This window comes from Rhinopithecus roxellana, chromosome 18 (assembly GCF_007565055.1).
Source record: "Rhinopithecus roxellana isolate Shanxi Qingling chromosome 18, ASM756505v1, whole genome shotgun sequence".
Taxonomy (NCBI): Eukaryota; Metazoa; Chordata; class Mammalia; order Primates; family Cercopithecidae; genus Rhinopithecus; species Rhinopithecus roxellana.
The window spans coordinates 63,371,781-63,397,134 of NC_044566.1; the positions used below are offsets into that span (position 1 = coordinate 63,371,781).

General features: G+C 42.4%; 1 protein-coding gene across 2 annotated transcripts in view; it reads right to left on the reverse strand.

Annotated features, from left to right (window-relative positions):
• Positions 1-24,966, reverse strand: part of MTUS2 (microtubule associated scaffold protein 2) — a 454,130-nt gene extending 429,164 nt beyond the window's left edge. Inside the window, exons 1-2 of one of the 2 annotated variants that reach the window (XM_030922344.1) lie at positions 22,720-24,966; positions 15,838-16,078 (exon numbers count right to left, since the gene is read on the reverse strand). In XM_030922344.1, the coding sequence (XP_030778204.1) occupies positions 15,838-16,078; positions 22,720-24,966 (2,488 nt within the window). The remainder of the gene's footprint in view (positions 1-15,837; positions 16,079-22,719) is intronic. The other variant, XM_030922345.1, reaches the window with a different exon arrangement.
• Between the last annotated feature and the right edge of the window lie 388 nt (positions 24,967-25,354).

Here is a 25,354-nt window from a genome sequence, read left to right on the forward strand (position 1 = left end):
CCCTTCATGTACATACTCTGCTGCTATGAACTGTTTGTGTCCTCTCAAGATACATACATATATATATGCCCTAATTCCCAATGTGATGACATCTGTAAGTGGGGCCTTTAGGAGGTGATTATGTCCTGAGAGTGGGGCCCTCATAAATGGGATTAGTGCTCTTAGAGGAATTATGAGAGCAATAATCTATCTCTCTCACATGTAAGGCTACAGCAAAAATGCACCCACCTGCAAACAAGGAAGAGGGCCCTCATCAGAAGCCAAATCAGTCAGCACCTTGCTCTTGGATTTCTCAGCCTCCAGAATCATGAGAAAAAAAATCTATTGTTTAAGTCACCCAATCTATGGTATTTGTTAGAGCAGCCCAAGTGGACTAAAACAACTGCATGAACATGGTGAGACACCACTCTCATGACTATGCTGTGTTACATATTAAGAGGAAGATTATCTTGGGTGAGTCTGGCCTAATTAAGTAAGTCTACTAAAAGCAGAGTTTTCTCCAGCTGGTCATAGAGCTGCATGTCAGAGATTTGAAGTCTGAGAAGGATTCAACACACCATTACTGCTTTGAAGATAAAGGGGGGCACATAGCAAGGCATGTGGGTGGCCCTATGAGCTGAACGTGGTCCCTGACTGATAGCCAGCAAGGAAACAAAAACTCTAGTACTACAAGCACATGAGCTAGATTCTACCAACAACCTAAATGACTTTAAAAGCAAACATTCTCCAGAGCCTCCAGTCAAGAACTCAGCCTGGCGGACATCTTCATATCAGCCTTGTGATAATTTGAGCAGAGAATTCAAGTTAAGCCACATCTGGATGTCTAACCTACAGAACTGTGAGTTAATAAATAAACGTTATTTTAAGAAAAAGAAAGAGAAAAGAAAAGTAGTGAGGATATAGCAATCGAAACTATCCAGAATGAAACACAGAGAGAAGAAATACTCAAAGAAATGAACAGAATATCACTTTGAACAGGAGCTGTAGGGCAACTTCAAGAGGCCTAATATATGTGTAATTGGAGTCCCTGAAGAGGAAGAACTAGGACTGAAAATATTTCAAGAAACAATGGGCAAAACACCCCAAATTTGATGAAAAGCATATAAAACAGATCCAAAAATCTCAACAAACTTCAAGAACAAAAACTTGAAGAAAACAACAAGGCATACTGTAATCAAACTGCTCAAAACCCATGAAAAACAGAACATCTTTAAAGCAGCCAGAAAAAAAGACACATTATGTACAAAGACCCAAAGATAAGAATAACAGATTTTCCACTAGAAATCATTCAAGATAGACACAAACAAAACAGTATCTTTAAATATTTAAAGAAAAAAATACCAACTTGGATTCTGAACAAAGCAAAAATATTTATCAAAAGTAAGGGGAACAAAAACCAAAAGAATTCACCACCAGCAAACCTCCACTACAATAAATGTTAAAAGAAGTCCTTAAGGCAGAAGAAAATGGATACCAGATAAAAATACGGATCTACACAAAGAAATAAAGAATACTAAAAATAGCAATTAAATGAGTAACTCAAAAGACTTTTTCTTATTTAAATTTCTTTAAAAGAAAACTGAATGCTGACAATAACAACAATGTAGTATAGGTTCATAACATATGTAGAAGTAAAATATCTAATAACAATACCACGAATGCCAGGAGACAGATGGAAATATGCTATTATAACATTCTTACACCATGTACAAAGTGATATAATATAACTTGAAGTTAGAATGTTAAAAGCTAAATACATATATTAATATTATGAACTCTAAAACAACCACTGAGAACACAAACATAAAAGACAGATATCTAATACATGAACAGAGGGGATAAATGGAATCATAGAAAACTAGTCAATGCCAAAAGAAGGAAGTAAAAGAGGGAAAAGAAAGAACATATGTGTTGAATAGAAAATATGGTGAGATGGTAGATTTAATCTCAAACCAGTAATAACATCAAACGTATATGAAATGCAGAGATTTCAGATTGGATAAAAAGTTAAGATCTAATTATATGTGGCCTATAAGAAGCCTATTTAAAAATAAATAGACAAATAGACAAAAAGGTTAGTATGGAAATATTATACCATGCTGAAACTAAGAGAAAGCTGAAGTGGCTCTATTAATAATGAAAAAAGGAGATTTCAAGGAAAAAACTATTACTAAGGAAAAAGAAGTTCATTTCATAATGATAAAGTGGCCAATTCATTAAAATGATAAACTAAAACTTTATATACCTTATAGAGCTTCAGAATATATGGAAGAAAGGCTGATAAAATTGGAAAGGAAACAGACAAGTCTGCAATTACAGTCTGAGATTTCAAGCCCTCTCGCAGCCACTGAAAGAACATGTAGAGAGAAAATTAGTGAGGGTATAGAATACTTGACAATGCTTCAACCAACCTGACCTATGACATTTGTAGAACACTCCACATAGAAACAGCAGAGTAGACGCTGTTTTTAAGTATGCATGAAATGTTTACCAAGGTAGATCTTGTAATGGGTCGTAAAACAAGGCTCGATAAATTTAAAAGGATTCAAGTCATCTGCGACATAATAAGAAATACATACATATTTGGTCTTTGCCCCCAATTTCTGACACAGAGTTCCTAAAACCCTGGTAATTTCCTGGGTGATATGAGTGCTAGAAGAATCTTTTGTTCTAACATTTGGTTTTGATCCCAGTTCCTGACACAGAGCTCCTAAACCCCTTGGAATTTCCTGGGTAACAGAAGCATCATTTGCTCTAATGACAGACTCTCTTGGTGGCTCCTGGATAGTTTCAGGATAGGAGCTGGTCACCAGAAAGACTAAGTCATGATTAGAAGCTTGGAACTTTCAGCTCCCTCTCTCCCCTTCCTCTGGGGCTGGAGATTGAGTTAAGAATCAGTCATGCCTATGTAATGAAGCCTTATAAAAATCCCTAAAGTGTAGGATTCAGAGGTCTTCCGGGCTGGAGAATGCATGCAGGTATCAATAGGTTGGAGCACCCTCACTCTGTGAGAACACAAGCTCGTTCACTCGGGACCCCCCCTGGACCTGACTCTACAAAATACACTGGAAAGTATCAACAATAACAGAACAACAAGCAGAAGAAAGAACTTCAGAACTTGAATACAAGGCTTTTGAATTAACTCAATCCATCAAAGACAAAGAAAAAAGAATTTATAAAATGAACAAAGCCTCCAAGAAATCTGGGATTATGTCAAATGATCAAACATAAGAATAATTGGTGTTTCTGAGAAAGAAAAGAAATCTAAAAGTTTGGAAAACATATTAGAGGGAATAATCAAGGAAAACTTCCCTGGCTATGCTAGAGATCCAGATAGCCAAATACAAGAAGCTCAAATAAACCCAGGAAATTTATCACAAAAAGATCATTGCCTAGGCACCCAGTCATCAAGTTTTGTAAAGTGATAACAAGGAAAGAATCTTAAAGCTGTGAGGAAAAAGTATCGAGTAACTTATAAAGGAATACCTAACAGATTAACAGTGGATTTCTTAGCAGAAACCCTACAAGCCAGAAGGAACTGGGGTCCTACCTTTAGCCTCCTTAAACAAAACAACTGTCAGCCAAGAGTCCTGTATCCAATGAAACTAAGCTTCATAAATGAAAGAAAGATACAGTCTTTTGCAGACAACAAATGTTGAGAGAATTTGCCACTACCAAGCCAGTACTACAAGATCTGCAAAAAAGAGTTGTAAATATTGAAACAAATCTTCAAAATACATCAAAATAGAATGCCCTTAAAAGCATAAATCTCACAGGACCTATAAAACAGTAACATAATGAAAAAAAAAAAAGTATTCAGGCAACAACCAGCATGATGAATAGAATAGCACCTCACATCTCAATACTGACATTGAATGTAAATGACCTAAATATTCCACTTAAAAGATACAGAATGGCAGAAAGGATAAGAATTCATGAACCAAGTATCTGCTCTCTTCAAGAGGCTCACCTAACAATATATAAGGACTCACATAAACTTAAGGTAGAGGGGTGGAAAAAGATATTCCATGCAAATGGACACCAAAAGTCAGCAGGAGTAGCTATTGTTATATCAGAGAAAACAGACTTCAAAGCAAAAGCAGTTGAAAAAGACAAAGAGGAAGATTATATAATGATAAAAGGACTAGTCCAACAGGAAAATATCACAATCCTAAATATACATACACCTAAAAATGGAGCTCCCAAATTTATAAAACAATTAGTATTAAACCTAAAAAAATGACATAGACTGCAATACAATAATAGTGGGAGACTTCAGTACCCCACTGACAGCACTAGACAGGTCATCAAGACAGAAAGTCAACAAAATAAAAATGGACTTCAACTATACCCTAGAACAAATGGACTTGACAGATATTTACAGAACATTCTACCCAACAACTGCAGAATGTACATTCATCAGCACATGGAACATTCTCCAAGATACAGCATATGATAGGCCACAAAAGAAGTCTCGATAAATTTCAGAAAATTGAAATTATATCAAGTACTCTCTCAAACTACAGTGGAATAAAACTGTAAATCAATTCAAAAAGGAACCCTCAAAAGCATGCAAATACATGGAAATTAAATAACCCACTCTTGAATGATTGTTGCATCAATAATGAAATCAAGATGGAAATTAAAAAATTATTTGAACTGAATGATAATAGTGACACAACATAGGAAAAGCTTTGGGATACAGCAAAAGCAGTGCCTGCATCTAAAAGTTAGAAAGAGTACAAACAGTCAATCTAAGGTCACAGCTCAAGAAACTAGAGAAACAAGAACAAACCAAACCCAAACCCAGCAGAAGAAAAGAAACAACAAAGATCAGAGGAGAAATAAATACAATTGTAAGACAAAAATAATACAAAAGATAAATGAAAAAAAGCTAGGTCTTTGAAAAGATAGACAAAATTGATACACCATTAGCAAGATTAACCAAGAAAAGAAGAGGAAAGATCCAAATAAACTCAATTAGAAACAAAACAGGGGATATTATAACAGCTACCACAGAAATACAAAAGATCATTCCAGGCTACTATGAACACCTTTACATGCACATAGTAGAAAACCTAGAGGAGATAAATAAATTCCTTGAAATATACAAGATTCCTAGATTAAGCCAGGAAGAAATTAAAATTCCGAACAGACCAGTAATAAGCAGCAAGACTGAAATGGTAATAAAAAAAAAAAAAATGCCAACAAGAAAAAGTCCAGGATCAGACAAGTTCACAGTTGAATTCTATGGGACATTCAAAAAAGAATTGGTACCAATCCTATTGATGCTATTTCAAAAAACAGAGAAAGAAGGAATTGTCCCTAAATCACTCTACGAAGCCAGTATCACCCTAATACTAAAACCAGGAAAGAACATCACAAAAAACAAACATTACAGATCAATCTCCCTGATGGACATAAATGCAAAAATCCTCAACAAAATATTAGCTAATGGAATCCAACAGCATATAAAAAAGGTAATCCAACATGATCAAGTGGGTTTCACAGTAGCGATGCAGGGGTGGTTTAACATAAGCAAGTTAATAAATGTGATATACGACATAAGCAGAATTAAAAACAAAAATAGCATGATCATCTCAACAGAGACAGAAAAAGCATTTGACAAAATCCACCATCCCCTTATGATTAAAACCCTCAGCAAAATCAGCATAGAAAGGACATACTTTAAGGTAATAAAAGCCATCTATGACAATCCCACAGCCAAAATTATACTGAATGGGGAAAAGGTGAAAGCACTCCCGCTAAGAAGTGGAACAAGTCAAGGATGCCCACTTTCACCACTTCTATTCAACATAGTACTGGAAGTCCAAACCAGAGCAATCAGACAAGAGAAAGAAATAAAGGGCATCCGAATCAGTAAAGAGGAAGTCAAACTGTCGCTGTTCACTGATGATATAATGGGGTACCTAGAAAACCCTAAAACCTCATCGTAAAAATTCCTAGAACTGGTAAATGAATTCAGCAATGTTTCAGGGTACAAAATCAATGTACACAAATCAGTAGCACTGCTATACACCAACAGCAACCAAGCTGCGAATCAAATCAAGAACTCAACCCCACTTACAATAGCTGCAAAACAAACAAACAAATAAACACAAAAACCACTTAGGAGTATATTACACCTAAACAAAGAGGTGAAAGACCTCTACCAGGAAAACCACAAAACACTGCTGAAAAAAATCACAGATGACACAAACAAATGGAAACACATGCCATGCTCATGGATGGATAGAATCAATATTGTGAAAATGACCACACTGCCAAAAGCAATCTACAAATTCAAGGCAATTTCCATCAAAACAGCAAACTAGAACAATTCTAAAATTTATATAGAACCAAGAAAGAATCCACATAGCCAAAGTAAGGCTAAACAAAAAGAACAAATCTGGAGGCATCGCATTACCTGACTTCAAACTATACTATAAGACTAAAGTCACCAAAACAGGTGACTATGAAAACAGGCTCATAGACCAATGGAACAGAATAAAGAACCCAGAAATAAAGCCAAATACCTACAACCAATTGATCTTCAACAACACAGACAAAAACATAAACTGGAGAAAGCACACCCTGTTCAACAAATGGTGCTCGGATAATTGGCAAGAAGAATGAAACTGGATCCTCATCTCTCACCTTATGCAAAAATTAACTCAAGATGGATAAAAGACTTAAATCTAAGACCTGAAACCATAGAAATTCTAGAAGATAACATCAGAAAAACCCCTCTAGACATTATCTTAGGCAAGGATTTTATGACCACGAACCCAAAAGCAAATGTAATAAAAACAGAGATAAATAGCTGGGACTTAATTCATCTAAAAAGCTTCTGCACAGTAAAAGCAATAATCAGCAGAGTAAACAGACAACTCACAGAATGGGAGAAAGTCTTCGCAAACAATGCATCTGACAAGGGACTAACATCCAGAATCTATGAGGAACTCAAACAAGTCAGCAATAAAAAAACAAATAATTCCATCAAAAAGTGGACTAAAGACAAAAATAAACAATTCTCAATTCTCAAATATACAAATAGTCAACAAACATGAAAAAATGATTATCATCACTAATTATTAGGGAGATGCAAATCAAAACCACAATGTGATACCACCCTACTCCTGAAAGAATGACCATAATAAAAAAATCAAAAAACAATAGATGTCGGTGGGGATGTGGTGAAATGGGAACACTTGTATACTGCTGGTGGGAATGTAAACTAGTACAAACCACTATAGAACACAGTGTGGAGACTCCTTGAAGAACTAAAAGCAAAACTACCATTTGATCCAGCAATCCCAGGTATCTACTCAGAGGAAGAGAAGTCGTTCTACGAAAAAGATACTGGCACACATGTTTATAATAGCAGAATGTGCAATTGCAAAAACATGGAATCAGCCCAAATGCCCATTAATTAACGAGTAGATAAAGAAAATGTGGTACAAATGTGCTATGGAATACTAATGAGCCTTACAAAGGAATGAAATGATGGCATTCGCAGGTACCTGGATGAATATGGAGACCACTATTCCAAGTGAAGTAAGAATGGAAATGGAAAAGTAAACATCATATGTTCTCACTCATAAGTGGGAGCTAAGCTGTGAGAATGCAAAGGCTTAAGAATGACACAATGCACTTTGGGGACTTTGGGGAAATGGGTGGGAGGTGAGTGAAGGATGAAAGACTACACATGGGGTGCAGTTTACATTGCTTGGGTAAAGGGTGCACCAAAACCTCAGAAATCACAACCACATAACTTATACGCATAACCAAACATCACCTTTCCCCAAAAAAACTACTGAAATAATATTTTAAAAATAAATAAAAGTTAAATGAGAGAAATGACATTAGTGTTCAGAGACAATCTATTTATGGATGTATGAAGGCTGGAAATTATAGGAAATCCACATAAAATCAGCATTGCCAGTGCTAAAACAAAACTGGATGACTCTATTTTCTTAAAAGCAAAATTGCAAAAAGTGACATTAACATCCATCCTAGAAGAACGAAACACACATCACCTTTACTGATATGAGTAAATGATTTGTTTTTCTTTGAAGGAGTATCCAAGCATATTGTGTTCATTTTCAGGCTGATCAAAGAGAGCACACTTCTGTCAACAGGCATCTGCAGTTTTCAGGACCAGGCAGACTCTGGAAACTTCTGGAAGCCCAATTTCTAAGGGAAGGTCCCGACCACTGCACTGTTGTCATGGGCAGGTACCTGAGCTGGTTCCTGGGCTGGCCCCGGGCCAGGGTGCTGCCCCGAGCCCAGAAGCACCAGGATATGAGGTCCAGGCCGGTCCTCTGCTCCCAGGTCAAGGACCACTGCAAAGTCGTCTGTGTCAATGGGAAGCGCTGGGTCCGCACCCGGCCCCTCCCCATGGCCCCTCCCGACTGGGACTACGCCCGCATCCGGAGAAAGATGGTCCCCGAGGCCTAGAGGCGCTTTCCCAACAGGCCACCACTCCTGAGCATCACTGGGCTGGACTTTTCCAAGGCTCACCTGGCCTACGTGAAGCGGTGGCTTTGGAAGGCCCGGCTCCCCCGGCTCATCTGCAGCCTGGTGACCATGAAAATCGCCCCGCCAGAGCACCAAGGAGAGCCTGTACAGGCGTCACCTCCCCCTGAGGCCCCAGATCCCTGTGCCAGGGAGACCATGCTGAAGGCCCTCAGCCAGTGCAGCAAGGGAAAAAGGAAATTCGATGAGCCACTCTGGTTTGAAATCCCAAGCGCAGGAAGCAGAGCTTGGCACCCAGGTCATCTGCCTTCAAGCCCATTATGAGACATGGAGAGGTCCCCGCCTTTGTGCCCCGGCCTGGGCAGCTCAGAAGGAGCCTCCACTCTCCAGCAGCAGTGTCTTCAAGGAGAAGCAGCCTCCCTCAGCCCACCGCTTGCCCTACTGCAGGAAGTACGTCGGCCACAGCCCAGTTGCAGAGCCACCTCCGGAGCTCTAGGAGCAGGTGCAGCAATGTCTCAGTGTCTTGGGCCTTCCTATACCCCAAGGAGCTGCCCCGGGGAGACCATGCACCTCTGAGCACACCCAGCCTGCAGCCCGGCTCAGATTCAGGGCGCTGCCACTTATCCTGAGCCTCCAGACTGCTTCATCCTATTGACCTTGTTTTACCCCCATAGGAGCCACTGACCCCACCAGGGCACTTCCCACTGCCTCAGCTGACTGCTCTGCCAGCCCCAGCCCCGCCTCTCCTCAGCCTGCGGAGCCCACACTGAAGAGACCGTGTTGCTCTCAAAACCCTTACCTTTCCCCTGCCCACGACTTCTGCCCTCTCCCCAGAAACAGAAGGCAGGGATATCCTCCATTTTCACAGTTTGCATAGTTAAATATTTGTTCTTTTAAATAATAGTGTCTTTAATATTTAAAAAAATAATAGAAATGAGTAGCGTATCCTTAAGCAAGAAAAGAAAAATTCAAGTGACCCCTCACACTATATACAAAAATTAACTCAAGTGGATCATAGACTTAAATGTAAAACATACAAATGTGTATCTTTTAGAAGAAAGGAAGAATTTTTGTGGCTTTGGTTTATGCAACTATGTTTTATATAATATCAAAAACAGAGTCCATAAAAGAAAAAAAATTATGAACTGGACTTTTTTAAAATTAAGAACACAACCTCTTCAAAATGTACTGTTAGGAGAACATGAAGCAAACCCCGGGCTGTGGGGTGAACTGCATATCATGTAGCTCATAAAAGAATTCTATTATAGGCCGGGGCCTGGCGCAGTGGCTCACACCTATAATCCCAGCATTCTGGGAGGCCGAGGAGGGTGGATCACCTGAGGTCGGGAGTTCAAGACCATGCTGACCAACATTAAAATTTTGTATTAAAAATACACAATTAGCCAGGCATGGTGGCAGGTGCCTACAATCCCAGCTACTTGGAAGGCTGAGGCAGGAGAATCACTTGAACCCGGGAGGCAGAGGTTGCGGTGAGGCAATATCATGCCACTGCACTCCAGCCTGGGCAACAAGAGCAAAACTCCATCAGAAAAAAAAAAAAAAAGAAAGAAAGAAAGAAAAAAGAATTATAGGCCAGGCACCATGGCTCATGCCTGTAATCCCAACACTTTGAGAGGCCAAGGTGGGCAGATCACCTGAGGTCAGTAGTGACCTGGCAGGTCAGAGACCAGCCTGGCCAACATGGTGAAACCTTGTCTCTTCTGAAAATACAAAAAATTAGCCGGGCATAGTAGCGGGCATCTGTAATCCCAGCTACTCAGGAGGCTGAGACAGGAGAATCGCTTGAACTCAGGAGGTGGAGGTTGCAGTGAGCCAAGATCATGCCATTGCACTCCAGCTGGGCAACAAGAGTGAAATTCTGCCTCCAAAAAAAAAAAAAAAAAATATATATATATATATATATATACACATAGAGAGAGAGAGAGAGAGGGACAGAGAGAGAGAGAGAGAACAGGTAGGGTGGCTGGCAAGATAGCCAAATAGGAACAGCTCTGGTCTGCAGTTCCCAGCGAGACAAATGCAGAAGGTGGGTGATTTTTGCATTTCCAGCTTAGGTACCCAGCTCATCTCACTGGGACTGGTTAGACAATGAGTGCAGCCCACAGAGTGGGGGCAGAAGCAGGGTGGGGTGCTGCCTCACCCAGGAAGCACGAGGGTCGGAAAACTCCCCCTCCAGCCAAGGGAACCCTTGAGGGACCATGCCATGAGTAACCGCATTCCAGCCCGGATACTACGCTTTACCCACGGTCTTTGCAACCCGCAGACCAGGAGATTCCCTCGGGTGCCTACACCACCGGGGCCCTGAATTTTAAGCACAAAACTGAGCAGCCTTTTGGGCAGATACCAAGCTAGCTGCAGCAGTTGTTTTTGTTTTTGTTTTTTTTCATACCCCAGTGACACCTGGAACACCAGCGAGACAGAACCACTCACTCCCCTGGAAAGAGGGCTAAAGCAAGGGAACCAAATGGTCTATTCAGCAGACCCCAACCTCCCAGAGCCCAGCAAGCTAAGATCCACGGGCTTGAAATTCTTACTGCCAGGACAGCAGTCTGGAGTTGACATGAGGCAGTCGAGCGTAGTGGGGGAGGGGCAATTCCTGAGGCTTGAGTAGGCGGTTTTCTCCTCACAGTGTAAACAAAGCCGCAGAAAAGTTCAAGCTGGACGGAGCCCACTGCAGCACCCTAAAGTGGCTGTAACCAGACTGCCTCTCCAGATTCCTCCTCTCTGGGCAGGGCATCTCTGAAAGAAACGCAGCAGCCCCAGTAAGGGGCTTATATATCAAACTCTCATCTCCCTGGACCAGAGCACCTGGAGGAAGGGGCGGCTGTGGGCACAGCTTCCACAGACTTAAACATTCCTGCCTGTCGGCTCTGAAGAGAGCAGTGGATCTCCCAGCACAGCACTCGAGCTCTGCTAAGGGTCAGACTGCCTCCTCAAGTGGGTCCCTGAGCCCCATGCCTCCTGACTGGGAGACACCTCCCAGCAGGGGCCAACAGACACCTCACACAGGAGAGCTCCAGCTGGCTCTGGTGGGTGCCCCTCTGGGATGAAGCTTCCAGAGGAAGGAGCAGGCAGCAATCTTTGCTGTTCTGCAGCCTCCACTGGTGATATCCAGGCAAACAGGGTCTGGAGTAGACCTCCAGCAAACTCCAGCAGACCTGCAGCAGAGGTGCCTGACTGTTAGAAGGAAAGCTAACAAACAGAAAGCAATAACATCAACATCAACAAAAAGGACACCCATGCAAAAACAATAACATCAACATCAACAAAAAAGATGCCCCATCTGAAGATCACCAACATCAAATAACAAAGGTAGATAAATCCATGAAGATGAGGGAAAACCAGCACAAAAAGGCTGAAAATTCCAAACACCAGAACGCCTCTTGTCCTCCAAAGGATCATAACTCCTTGCCAGCAAGGGAGCAAAACTGGATGGAGAATGAGTTTGATGAATTGACAGAAGCAGGCTTCAAAAGGTGGGTAATAACAAACTCCTCCGAGCTAAAGGAGTATGTTCTAACCCAATGCAAGGAAGCTAAGAACCTTGAAAAAAGGTTAGATGAATTGCTAACTAGAATAACCAGTTTAGAGAAGAACATAAATGACCTGATGGAGCTGAAAAATACAGCATGAAAACTTCGTGAAGCATACACAAGCATCAATAGCTGAATTGATCAAATGGAAGAAGGGATATCAGAGATTGAAGATCAACTCAATGAAATAAAGCATGAAGACAAGATTAGAGAAAAAAGAATGAAAAGGAATGAACAAAGCCACCAAGAAATATGGGACTATGTGAAAAGACCAAACCTACATTTGATTGATGTACCTGAAAGTGACAGGGAGAATGGAATCAATTTGGAAAACACTCTTCAGGATATTATCCAGGAGAACTTCCCCAACCTAGCAAGACAGGCCAACATTCAATTTCAGGAAATACAGAGAATGCCACAAAGATACTCCTTGAGAAGAGCAACCCCAAGACACATAATCATCTGATTCACCAAGGTTGAAATGAAGGAAAAAATGTTAAGGGCAGCCAGAGAGAAAGGTCGGGTCATGCACAAAGAGAAGTCCATCAGCCTAACAGCAGATCTCTCTGCAGAAACCCTACAAGCCAGAAGAGACTGGGAGGCCAATATTCAACATTCTTAAAGAAAAGAATTTTCAACCCAAAATTTCATATCCAGCCAAACTAAGCTTCAAAAGTAAAGGAGAAATAAAATCCTTGACAGACAAGCAAATGCTGAGAGATTCAGTCACCACCAGGCCTGCCTTACAAGAGCTCCTGAAGGAAGCACTAAATATGGAAAGGAAAAATCGGTACCAGCCACTGCAAAAACATACCAAATTGTAATTACCCTTGACACCATGAAGAAACTGCATCAACTAACAGGCAAAATAACCAGCTAGCATCATAATGACAGGATCAAATTCACACATAACAATCTTAACCTTAAATGTAAATGGGCTAAATGCCCCAGTTAAAAGACACAGACTGGCAAATTGGATAAAGAATCAAGACCCATCAGTGTGCTGTATTCAGGAGACCCGTTTCATGTGTAAAGACACACATAGGCTCAAAACAAAGGGATGGAGGAATATTTACCATGCAAATGGAAAGCAAAAAAAACGAGGGTTGCAATCCTAGTTTCTGATAAAACAGACTTTAAACCAACAAAGATCAAAAAAGATAAAAAAGGGCATTACATAATAGTAACAGGATCGATGCAACAAGAAGAGCCAACTATCCTAAATATATATGCACCCAATACAGGAGCACCCAGATTCATAACGCAAGTTCTTAGAGACCTACAAAGAGGTTTAGACTCCCACACAATAATAGTGGGAGACTTTAACACCCCACTGTCAATATTAGACAGGTCAACAAGACAAAATTAACAAGGATATTCAGGACTTGAACTTAGCTCTGGACCAAACTGACTTAATAGACATCTACAGAACTCTCCACCCCAAACTGATCGAATATACATTCTTCTCAGCACCACGTCACACTTATTCTAAAATCGACCACATAATTGTAAGGAGGTTAGTTTTAATGTAAACAAATCTGTCCTTGTTTACCTTGGAGATCTGGGCTAAAACATGGTAAATGTACAATACATAATTATCAAAAAGTACAAGTGTTTCTTCTTCACCACAGCGTTCTGAATTTGAGTCTTAAATGAACCTCACTCCCTTCTGTCAGAGGACTTTTTGTAATGGAGGAACAAATTGAGAGCGGCCTTGGGAAGACACTCACAGTGCCTCCACGTGGAATCTTAGCTGTTGGGTCCTCTCCCCTCCCCATCTTTCCTTTCCTTTTTTTTTTTTTTTTTGAGACAGTCTCACCCTGTGGCCCAGGCTGGAGTGCAGTGGTGCGATCTCAGTTCACTGTAGCCTCTGCCTCTTGGGTTCAAGTGATTCTCGTGCCTCAGCCTCCAGAGTAGCTGGGATTACAGGCACGCACCACCAAGTCCAGCTAATTTTTGTATTTTAAGTAGAGATGGGGTTTCCCCATGTTGGCCAGGCTGGTCTCAAACTCCTGGCCTCCAGCGATCCATCCACCTCAGCCTCCCAAACTGCCGGGATTACAGTTGTGAGCCACCATGCCAAGCCTGGTTTTTCTTTGTCTTTGTTATTCCAGACGTTATTTTTTATTCCAGGTATTTCTCTTCATTTCCTAGGACAGTCTGAAAGTTAAGCCTCCTAGATCTCAAGGGAAACTATCAATAGTGTTTTGTGGATAATGGCTTTGGCTCTGTGTTCAGTGAACCATCTAAGTCTCTTGTGAAATAAAAACAAAACAGGGATTGAGGAGCAAGGGAATATCTCTGAGGACAACATGAAAATGGAAAGTTTTCGGCAGAAAGAAGAGAATTAGTGAGGCATATTGCCGAAGTTGAAGATGGAGGCACTAGGGATTCTAGCAAAGCTGTCTGACAAGGGAAAGGGCCTGTTGCCTGCAACTGGTCAAGTGACCAGAGGCCAAGCCAAGAGCTACTGGCCTGGCTCAAGGGCTCAGGGGCCAAGGGAGCTGAGTCCTTGCCCTCTAAAACTCCCCAGTCTCCAAATTAAGAACTTCTCATTGTCCCAGAGCCTCTGGCAGGTGATCCCCCCAACAGCGCTAAGAAGGGATGTGACATCTTCCATGCCCCGTAGTAGTGATACTCATCAGCGTTACTAGTTTGGCTGGGTCTCCAATGATCAACCATGGAAACATACATTGTTCTCTAAATTAAGACACCCACAGACTCAAGGAAAAGGGTTTGAGTCCTGAAGGAGTAGGGATGGAGGCAGCCCCTCATATGTGTACTTCCAGGACCGAGCTGAACTTTGAAGAAGTGACACCCTTATTACAAAAATGTGTAAATATCAATCAGCCAGCCTCAAAAGAATTTGATCTGCCTGTCTCTATCACAGCAGTATTTTTATACAGTAGTATAGTCTTAACACCTTGACTGTTGCAAGAAAACCTCAACTAAGATTATTTTTATAACTTTGAAGCTTTTCCACATTTTGTGCATAAAGTAAAACTGTGAACATTTGTCACACCATACTATTTCAAAGGTGCATAGTTCAAATTCACATCAAATTTATAACATCCTGATGAAGGTGCAGTCGTGGGGGACAGCAATGGCAGCTTGGTGAAGGACAGCATCACAGCTCTGAATATCATCTGTCTGCCTACAGAAAATGCTTTTATATCTCTAGCCAGGTCCTGTCCTCTAAACTCCAGTCCCATAAATCCCATGCTATATCCTGCAGGATGATCAAAGACATTTCAACCTTCTCATGTCCTTGCTTGACTCTTATCTGCCTTTCTAAATGCACTTCTCTATGTGGCAACTCCATGCTTCCAGTTGCTCAGGCCAGAAACCCTGGAGTTCTCCATGGCTTTCTCTCTTGCAGCCCATGCCCACTGAGTCAGGAACTTCTTTGGCTCTACCTTCTCTCTGTCTCATCACTAAATGGACCAAGGCCCTAAACAGTTATGACACTGACTCCTTAGGACCCATATACTCCAAAATATTTACTCTTTGGCCCTTGACAGAAAACAACTTCTGAGCCTTGTTTTATAGGGAGGATTAGAGAAGGAAGAAACTATGAAAAGCTGGATGGTAGTAACAAGGGCCATCAGTTTAAAGGTGACATGAAGGATGACAGTTGCACACAGATGAGTTTCACAAATGTCTGCATCTACAGACAGATGGAAGAATAGAAAAAGGCTCTCCTTAAAGCATGAAAGGCATTCATATTTTAGACAATTATCACCATCTTACATGATGACCATCTAAACACACAGCAGGAAAAGGCAGAAATTGGTGGATCGGTTACCTGAAGGATCGGAATTGTAGAGACTGGCGGCTGTTGTTATGGGTCCTGGTGGGTGGATGGCACTCGCTGAAGACCTCTGACTTGCAATCAGAATCCTGCTCTTTGCAGATGGTAAACGGGACATTGCACCCAATCCTAGCTGCGGCTTAAGGAGCATGGCTGACCGATAGAAAGTTGGAGGGACTTCATAATGAGCATAGGGAGGAGAACAGAACTCTTCTTTTCCAGGGTGGTCTGTAACCTATGATAAACGAACAAAAACTCAATCAGAGACCTTCACATCATAGTGTGAGTTCTAAACAGGGCCACAAGACCAAGGTTGAACCAATGACCACTCTGGTACCACTGAGCTGCTTGATCACAAGTCCGCTACCTTCCCTAGGCCACAGTGTCTTCGTCTCCTGATTGACAACACACCTGGATGATCTCTCAGGTCTCTTCCAGTTCTACTACTCTATGAATCTATAGTTTACTATAAAAAGAACTCATTGGATGAGATTTTTTTAATTCCATTGTTACAAAATCACTGGAACCTGAGTAGCCAAACTATAAATGTCAATAAAGCAAAGAAAGCATTTAGCAAATGTTCATAAAATTATGGAAGTTTTATTATACCCGCGGGGAAAAAAAGCCGTAATTTGTATGATAACCTAGTCTTAGACTGACTAGATAAACTGTGTCCATTTATATTAGATCTTTACTGGGCTACTTAGGAAGCAAAAAATTGCGCTGTTAACAAGGGAGGAAACATTAGCCAGAAATAGGGAAGTTAATGGAAAATGTGTTTGCAGACCTGTACTGTGTGTTTACCTAGTTAAAGACCTGAGCCTCAGTTATCTCCTCTGGTCATCTGCCCTAGTGAGGTGATGCTCCCAGGAAGGTCTGCGCAAGTTTCACCAGAATGGAAGTTCTAGGGCACAATCTCATCAACTGCTGACTTCAAAGCACCAAAAACAATGTCTAGCACATAGCTAAAGTCAATAAATATTTATTAAAGAATCATGTTTCCATTTTTTCCTAAGTTTAATAATAACATAACGTTACTGTTACTTTCTCCTGTAGCTAGCAGTTTGGCCTAGAATACAACCTGTGGGCAGTACCTTTTATATATGCAATTCTGTACTCATTAAGTCTGTTAATATTATCAATGTTTTTTTCATATTAAACATGAAAGAAAGAGAGAGAACTAAATAATCTATTTCCTTTAAGTTACAATAAAAAATAGTGCTAAGGGCTATGCATGAAAAGATACATCTGTTAATTAACTGTTCTAAATCACAGCACATTTTATGTGTCAAACTTGTATCTCAGGAATCATAAGCATTTAACAATATTCTTTAATAAGGGCTATAAAAGCTTTGATCCAAGCTGTTGAAGAGATAAACCCTTAAATTGATACTCATTTAATGTTGAAATAGATACAAAGTCCTCCTTCAAATTGACATTGTAGAAACAAAAGATTAGGCCTTTAAAGTTTTATCATAATCACACTGTAAAATATGCATGATTGTTACAGTAGATAGATTGTACTTGGCTACAGCAAATTATATTCCTATAAAAGAACATTCTACATCTGCACTCTGACAAATTTTTTACCATACTCTACTTACTCTCACTATCAATCTCTGGTTTTTCTCACATACACTCTTTTTTAATTTTAGTTTCTAAATTTTGGGTTCCATTGCACATTGCTTTGAGCAGGTGGCTCTTATGAAGAAATTAATATTATTTCCAAACTACATCTGTCAGGTTTTAGGATTGCACTATGCTGATCTTAGTAGTTACTCGGTGCCTTGAAACTGAGTAGTATTTAGGGATTAAAATTCACCACACCCTCACTCAACAATGATCTTAACGATTTCAGTAACTTCAATGCCTATCATTTTGTTGGGTAATTTGTTTCTGGTGAGATCGCAAATTCTTTAAAAGTGGGAAAACTACACCTTTGATGTCTAGTCTGTGCATTTTTAATTAAACAAGGGAATCTACAAAAAGCTTCATACTCTTTTCCTTAATCTTTACTGACAGAATACAGCAGGTGACACGGCCCAGTCATAAACACATACAGAACAACCCCAAATGCTGCCGTTTCCCTCCTTCCATCCCAGTGGAGGGTTTTTAGAGAACTCACTTTGAAAGCAAACAGAAGAATCCTATGATTTCAAACAAACTCATAAAGTCAAGGCATGCAAACAAATACATTCTTACCAGGCTGTCCCTCTTCCTATTCGCCCTGCACTGTTCTCACTGGGATCGTGTGCCGTGGAGACAGAGGGTACGGGGGAGGCTTCGTTAACAAGCCACTGGGATAGTGGTGAGGGAAGGGCGTCTGGGATGGTTAATTTGATGTGTCAACTTGGCTGGGTCGCAACACCCAGATATTTGGTCAAGCATTCTAGATGCTGCCATGAAGGTATTTCTTATATTAGATTAACGTTTAAATCAGTAGACCTTGAATAAAGCAGCAGACCCTTCAGCATGTAGGTGAGTCTCAGCTAATCAGTTGCAGGCTTTATTAAAAACAGACTGACTCCTCCTAAAGAAAAGGGGATTCTGCCAGGAGATCACCTTCAGACCCAAGCTGCAGCACCAACTCAACCCTAAGTCTCCAGGCTGCTGTCCTGTCCTGCAGACTTCTGACTTGCCAGCCTCTACTTAATTTCTTAAAATCAATCAATCAATTTCTCTCTCTATATATACATAGATAATGTGATGTAACCTCTCTCTATATACATCTATATCCATGTCTCTCTATATATGATATATATATAGAAATACATATAATATATATTGAAAGAGAGAAAGAGATGAAGTATGGATGTATATAGACCCGTGAACACACACCACACACCACATCTATTAGTTCTATTCATCCGGGGAACCCCAATTGATGCAGTGCCCCTCAGAGACGAGTGGCAGCAGACAGTGAGGAGGGACAGCAGCCCTGGATCACACCTCTGTACACTGCACACACATCGCCTCACTCCTTTCTCTTAGTCCTGCCCCTTTCTTCCCATCTCCCTTTACCAAAAATAAAAAGGGCTCCCAAGTTGTTGGAGGGAGGGAGTGTCCCTGAGGCCTCAGGAGAGCCAGCAGCAGAGGGTACCTGTTCAGGAAAACATATCTAATACCCAGACATGACTAGATCCCAGATGATCTTGGAAGCCACTTCTGGAAGTTTTCAATGTCTGTGCTGCTCCTGTCAACTGGGAAAGAGTTCCTCTCTCAGAAGAGTGCTTACTCTTGATTTTTCCACTTCTACCCATGCTACGTAACCAGCAGGGATCTGTCGATAATGATGGAAGAGTCTGAAGCTGGTTTGGGTTTTTATTTTTAAGAGGTTCTCATTTTATTTAAAAAAAATCTGGCTTCTATAACTGAAAAATACTTCTATTGCAACACATTATCACAAATGTGTTCTTTTCCTAGAGACCAGACTGCAGCCGCCCCATGGTGAGCTTGCGGCACACTGGCAGAAGAAGTCGGCTTTTTTATCTCCTGCACTGAGCTCAAACACAAGAGGGGGACTTGCTGGGTTACATCATGCCAAGGGCCAGCCTGCTCCCCACTTTTTACGAGTAAAGAAGGTTATCACAGAAATGAGCCCAGCACAACACGTGGGTATCCTCCTGCAGCCTGAAAACGGGCCTGGGTCTCTCAGATGCTCTGATGATGGCAGAAAATGGTCCCCAGATACAGGGAGGGAAACTGACATTTCAAATGAACTTGTAAAGTCGAGGCACAAAAACAAATTCTTTGAAGACGACTTTGAGATGCTCGAAGTGTGAGGCCATGATGCTCTCTCCACACCAGTGGGGTCTCTCTGAATCCCTCAGAACCGCCAAAGCTACACAAGGTCCATACAATCCCATTTCCTTGAGTCTCGAGGTGGTGTCTAGATAATGAAGTAGAGAAAATGGTTTGGGGACAATATGCACATAATATATAAACTATTCTTGAAGGAAGCAGAAATAACACAGAAAAGAAATATACAGAAAAATACAGAAGGGCACAAAGAAAGAATTACAGACAACGTGGGGTTTGGGCCTACATATCCAAACCAATTTCCTTCATGAGTTTGTTTTTATAGAGAAAAATCTAGGCTCTGGCTATGGTTTGGATACGGTTTGTCTCTGCCAACTCTTATGTTGAAATGTGATCTCCAGTGCTGGAGGTGGGGTCTAGGGGGAGGTGTGTGGGCCTTGGGGGCAGATGCCTCATGAATGGCTTGGTGCCCTCCTTTTGGTAATGAGCAAGTTCTTGCTCTATTAGTTCCCATGAGAGGTGATCCTTAAAGAGAGGCCTGGCACCTCCCCTACTCCCCTCTTGCTCGTCTCTCACCACGTGATCAATGCACACATGGTTTCCCTTCCCGTTCCCCCATGAGTGGAAGCAGCCTGAGGCCTCACCATAGGCAGATGTTGGTGCCATGCCTCCTGTCAAGCCTGCAGAACCATGAGCCAAATAAACCTCTTTTCCTTATAAATTACCCAGCCTCAGGTAATCTTTCATAACACAAATGGACTAAGACAGGTCTCTTCAAGGAAACTCTGCAGTGATTCCTTGCCTTATAGAAGAGCACAGCTTCAGAGCCTGACCCTGAGCCTCAGAGGCCCAGGTGGATGAACGTTTAGAAAGTTGAGAATGACTCACTGTAACCAAACTCAGAGACTGATGTATAAAACCAGAAGGGCAATTTGTTCCCTTTTAATGGGAGACCACTGCCTAAAGCCAGACTCAAGGGTCCTCTAGCCAGAACATGCTCTCATTGCAGGGCACAGAGTAAGAAGTCACTTATAAACAAGATGTCATGCAGCCCCATACAGCAAGACAAACCCTGCCAAGCTGACTGGACCCTTGAATTGTCCAGTCAGAATCCTCTCCAGAGATGCGAGGTAGGAAGTCAGTTACAACCAGAGGCCTGGTGGCAGGCCCAGAGTCAGAACACAGGGAGCAAGCTGTGTGACTTTGTTGCTAAGGACCTACCTCAAGGCAGCACAGCTGGTCGTCTTGTTGGAGCACCTAGTCAGTGATCACCTAGGTCAATGTTTGCTGCCAAGAATGGATTTAACTTTGTCTTTGTGCTAGATATGACAACTTCTGCTGTGACTGACACATCCTTTAAATATGCCAATACATCTAACCAAGCTAGAGTCCAAATTTGGACTCAATCATCCTGTCTGTAGAAACCCTTGGTACACTTTTTTATGGTTGCAACACATATGGAGTTCATGACTCAGTTATCATTCAACATTTTTTGAGCACATACTTATAACAAGCACCATTCTAAATTCTGGGAACACAATGGGGAAGAAAATATTGAAAACAATCCCTTCCCTCATGGAGTTTACATTATAGTCAATGCAGGAAAACTAAAAAAGTGTTTATGGCAGGTGGAGGTAGGTGCTAGGAAGAAATAAATCAGAGAAAGGGGATTCAGAGGGAAGATGAGTAGCCTTCCCAAGGAGATAATGTTGGAGCACAGACCTAAAGGAAGTGAGGGAGAGAGCCACCTGAATAACTGGGAGAACATTCCAAGCAGAGGGAGGTACAAAGGTCCTGAAGCAACAGAGTGAGAAAGGGAAAGTGGAAGGAGAGGAGGGGGGGTAGCTGATAGAGCCCCAGTAAGCACATCCTAAAGGCTGAGCCATCCTACAGGCTCCAGCTTGTGTTCCAAGCAACCTGGGCAGCTCTGGAGGGTGTTAGAGACAGGATGATCTCATCCTGCCTTTTTTTTTTTTTTTTTTTTTTTTGAGATGGAGTCTCATTCTGTCGCCAGGCTCAAGTGCAATGGTGGATCTCAACTCACTGCAACCTCCACATCGTGGGTGCAAGCAATTCTCCTGCCTCAGCCTCCCAAGCTGCTGGGACTACAGGCCCCTGCCACCACGCCCAGCTAATTTTTGTATTTTTAGTAGAGACAGGGTTTCACCATGTTGGCCAGGATGGTCTCGATCTCCTGACCTCGAGATCTGCCTGCCTTGGCCTCCCAAAGTGCTGGGATTACAGGCATGAGCCACCGTCCTCAGCTCCTGTCCTACTTTTAACTGATCACCCAGCTGTCATGAAAAGACTCCTTCAGGAGACAAATCTTTGTTCTGAGGTCTCGAAGGATGACCCACCATAGCTCCCAGGTACTGAAAAGGACAGCACAGTGCAGTCTGAAACTGCACAGGCCTGAGTGAGACTCTCACAGCTCTCCTTCCTTCATGGTGGGTGACTTAAAGCTCTCTGTCTGTTTCTGTATCTATACGGTGATAAAAACTGCAATACCAACCCTCGGGGAATTATTACAGAGATTAGTGAAGATTAACAAAGATCAAATGCTGTATTACATGGGCCCATTGCAGAGCTGGCCCTCAATTAAATGTTAGTTGTAATTATTATTTTTATTTTAAAGAAACAGTCCAGGCCTAACACACTGCTTTCTGCTCATTTGCTGTTCTTCACACGTATGAATAGGAGATACTCCCAGGTAGAAAATACTCCCCATTGAGGAATGAGTCTGATCTATTTGAAGAATACAGTAATTTTGCATTCTTTCTTCCTTTGACCTGGCTTATATTATATTCACTTATTTAAACATGGAAGCCTATTTAATGCATACTCATCTAATTTCATATGAATTACAGCAAGTGAAATTTCAATGGGTCTCCTTAGATACTGGGTACATCTTATTAAGAGAATCAGACTCTTCTAGTTAAAAATGGTCATTTCTCTAGACAATCTCCTCTAGTCAAAGACTCCATTTCTTCACAAGTGTATCCATGAAAATCTGCAATTCACTTAAAGAGGACATTTTACCTTCATAACTCATTGAAAATGTGTCACAGATTTTGGGACAGTCAACTTACAGACCATATCATGATGACATTCTCTTACCTCCTGCAAAAACTTTTCACTCATTTGACTGAAAGGATGTCCTGGGGGCTTGATTCCAGACACCATCAATCCAGAACTGAAGACCCTTGGCTTCTGCAGGTCTGGCTTGAATTTCTCATAGAGGTTGGCAGATGGCTTCAGGTCACCACTTGCTGCCTTCTCTTCATGGGGAAGAGGCATGGTACATGTGGGCGGGGCATATGGAAGCCCCACTGGAACCAGCGAGGCGTCCACCTGGCCCAGGGCCTGGGGATTCCTCCTGATGTAGGTGATGATCTTGGGCCTCACATGCTTGGGCTTGGGCATAATGATGGGCTTGGTTTCTGTCCTCTCCTCTGTTTTTTCAACCTGATGGTTCTCCATTCCCTCCTGCGAGGAAAGTGTGTCCTTGGAATGTGTGAAGACAGGCTTGGGGATCCCACTGGGGCAGGCGTTCTTGTCAGGCACTTTGGGGGATGTGTTCAACAAGTGTGCACTATCAGCAGGGGGTGGTACCACCAAGGGGGACACTGCATCCATACCGAACACGCTAACATCCTGAAAACGGCTACTGGGTGTTGTAGGCTGGTGGGTCATGTTCACAGTTGTCTCTGGGTGGAGGGCTGCTGGAATATTGAGAACTGAATCTACTCTTGCTGAGGTGCGTTCAATCTTATCTGCATTCTCTAGAAGGTTCCTGTTTTCAGCAACAGATGTGGTGATCTCTTTGCTTTCCCGTGCTTCTGAGCTGCCACTTTGAGGTTCCAGGGGCTCAGGCACCTCTGTCTGGCTCTCTCCAACAGAAGGATTGAACACCAAAAGCGTGACACTGTCCTTGTCCACCGTGGGTTGCCCACTGCCCAACTGCCTTTCCTCCTCAATGACATCCAAGGGCTTGCCATCAGTCAGATTATTAGGAATAAAAGCCACATGACCATCACCTGGTGAAAAGCTGCTGGATGTCCTTTCACCCAACTTCCCACCTGCACATGGTGAAATTTTGCCAGTGGGCAGATTATCAGCCCCTCCTAAGGAAGCAGAGGCCTGTTTGGGGGTGGTGTGGAGAGAATCCGGCTTCCCTGGGTTGACTCCTCTCTTCTCTTCACTGTTGCCTCTTCCCACCCCAAGGTGGTGGAGGTCACTGTTTGGCAGACTGCCAAGTGCATCGGTGGTTTCTGGGCGTGCTTCCCCACACAGATCCTTTCCCTCCAAAGCTGACGGATTCTCTTCCCTGTGGCATCCCAGATACCCTTCCTGGGCTGCCTTTCCCTCCTGTTCAACCCTCCTGGGTGAAACATATTTCAGCTCCAGCTTGGCCTCTCCCTTTCCCTGACCTAATTGTGCTTCTGGCTGACTCGGGATTTCCTTCGATGCCAAAGTCAGATTCAGAGCGGGCTCTGGATGGGCAGAACGTGACGTGTGCTCATTGCACACCTGCAGTACATGTGCTCCCACTGTCTGGGTCTCTGAGGGGGTGCTCTGCTTGGTCTCTGAGGTAGATGGTTTAGGATGACACACACTCTTTCCCTCTGAGGTACTGTCAGTTGGAGGGAACGCTGCCAGGAGAGCGTGGTCTGGCAATGTCTTCTGTGGTCCCTCCCCACCCCCAGACACCTGACCCCGTGCTTCGTGGGAGTCGAGGGGTGCAGGCTGCGGATGCTGCGGAGTCAGGCTCCCGACCACAGCTACAGAGCTGCTTGCTCTTTCCAAAGAATGCCTCCTCAGTTCCTCATTGTTGAGGGTCTTTGCCAATTTATCCTTGGGAACGTGCCGGGGAATTTCAGCATCCCTTTTAGCCAAAATGTCTAGACTGGCCTCACCCATCACATTTCTCCAACTCGACAGACTTGGTCCCTGGATACTCCGCGGGGTCTGCAGGCTGTCTGCGCCTCTCTCCATTGTGTGCTCTTCATTGAGTTCCCTCTGAATGGTTGAAGAAAGTCTAAAATCTTTCAGGCTGGTGGAGCCAGGCTGAGATCCCTTCTCAAAGCCCTGAAGTTGGTGAAATTCCTTATGGAAATGGGTACGGTTTTCTGGCTCACTTGAATCTGTATTTCCAATTTCATCTTCCAGGTCACACGTCTTGGACTCAGCACGAGAGGAGCTGACCTCCAACATGATTTGATTGGCATTTGTATCTCCCAGACTTAGGATGCTCTCATTATTATTTCTTGCTGCATTTCTGTTGTCCCGCAGCTGAGTGTAACATGATTTCTTAGGAGCCACTGGGACGCTCATTGTCAACCCTTTGGTGGGGCTGCTTGCCATGTAGTCCTACTTAATGGAAATGGGCTGCCTTCAAGCTGCAATCAGATTAATAGGAAATTCTCAGGCTGCTTGTCCTCCCCTGACAATGTCACCTTGTGACACTGCTTTAATCATTCTCAGAACAGCTTGAAAAGCAAGCATTCTCTTGACACACAGCAGGAAGACTCATCTGTTAGGTTCCTGCTGAATGAGAGCCAATTAGTCCATGAGACCTAGAGAGAAATAAAAATACATTCACATTAGATGGACAAATAGAACTTCTCAGGAGGAAAAAAGTGGTAAACACAGATGTATTCGTCATTTCTATACTATTATTTCATTCACTTGATAGTTTTCTCAAAAACCTTTCTGATCAGGGCTCCTGCTGACCAAATACAGACCAAAATTT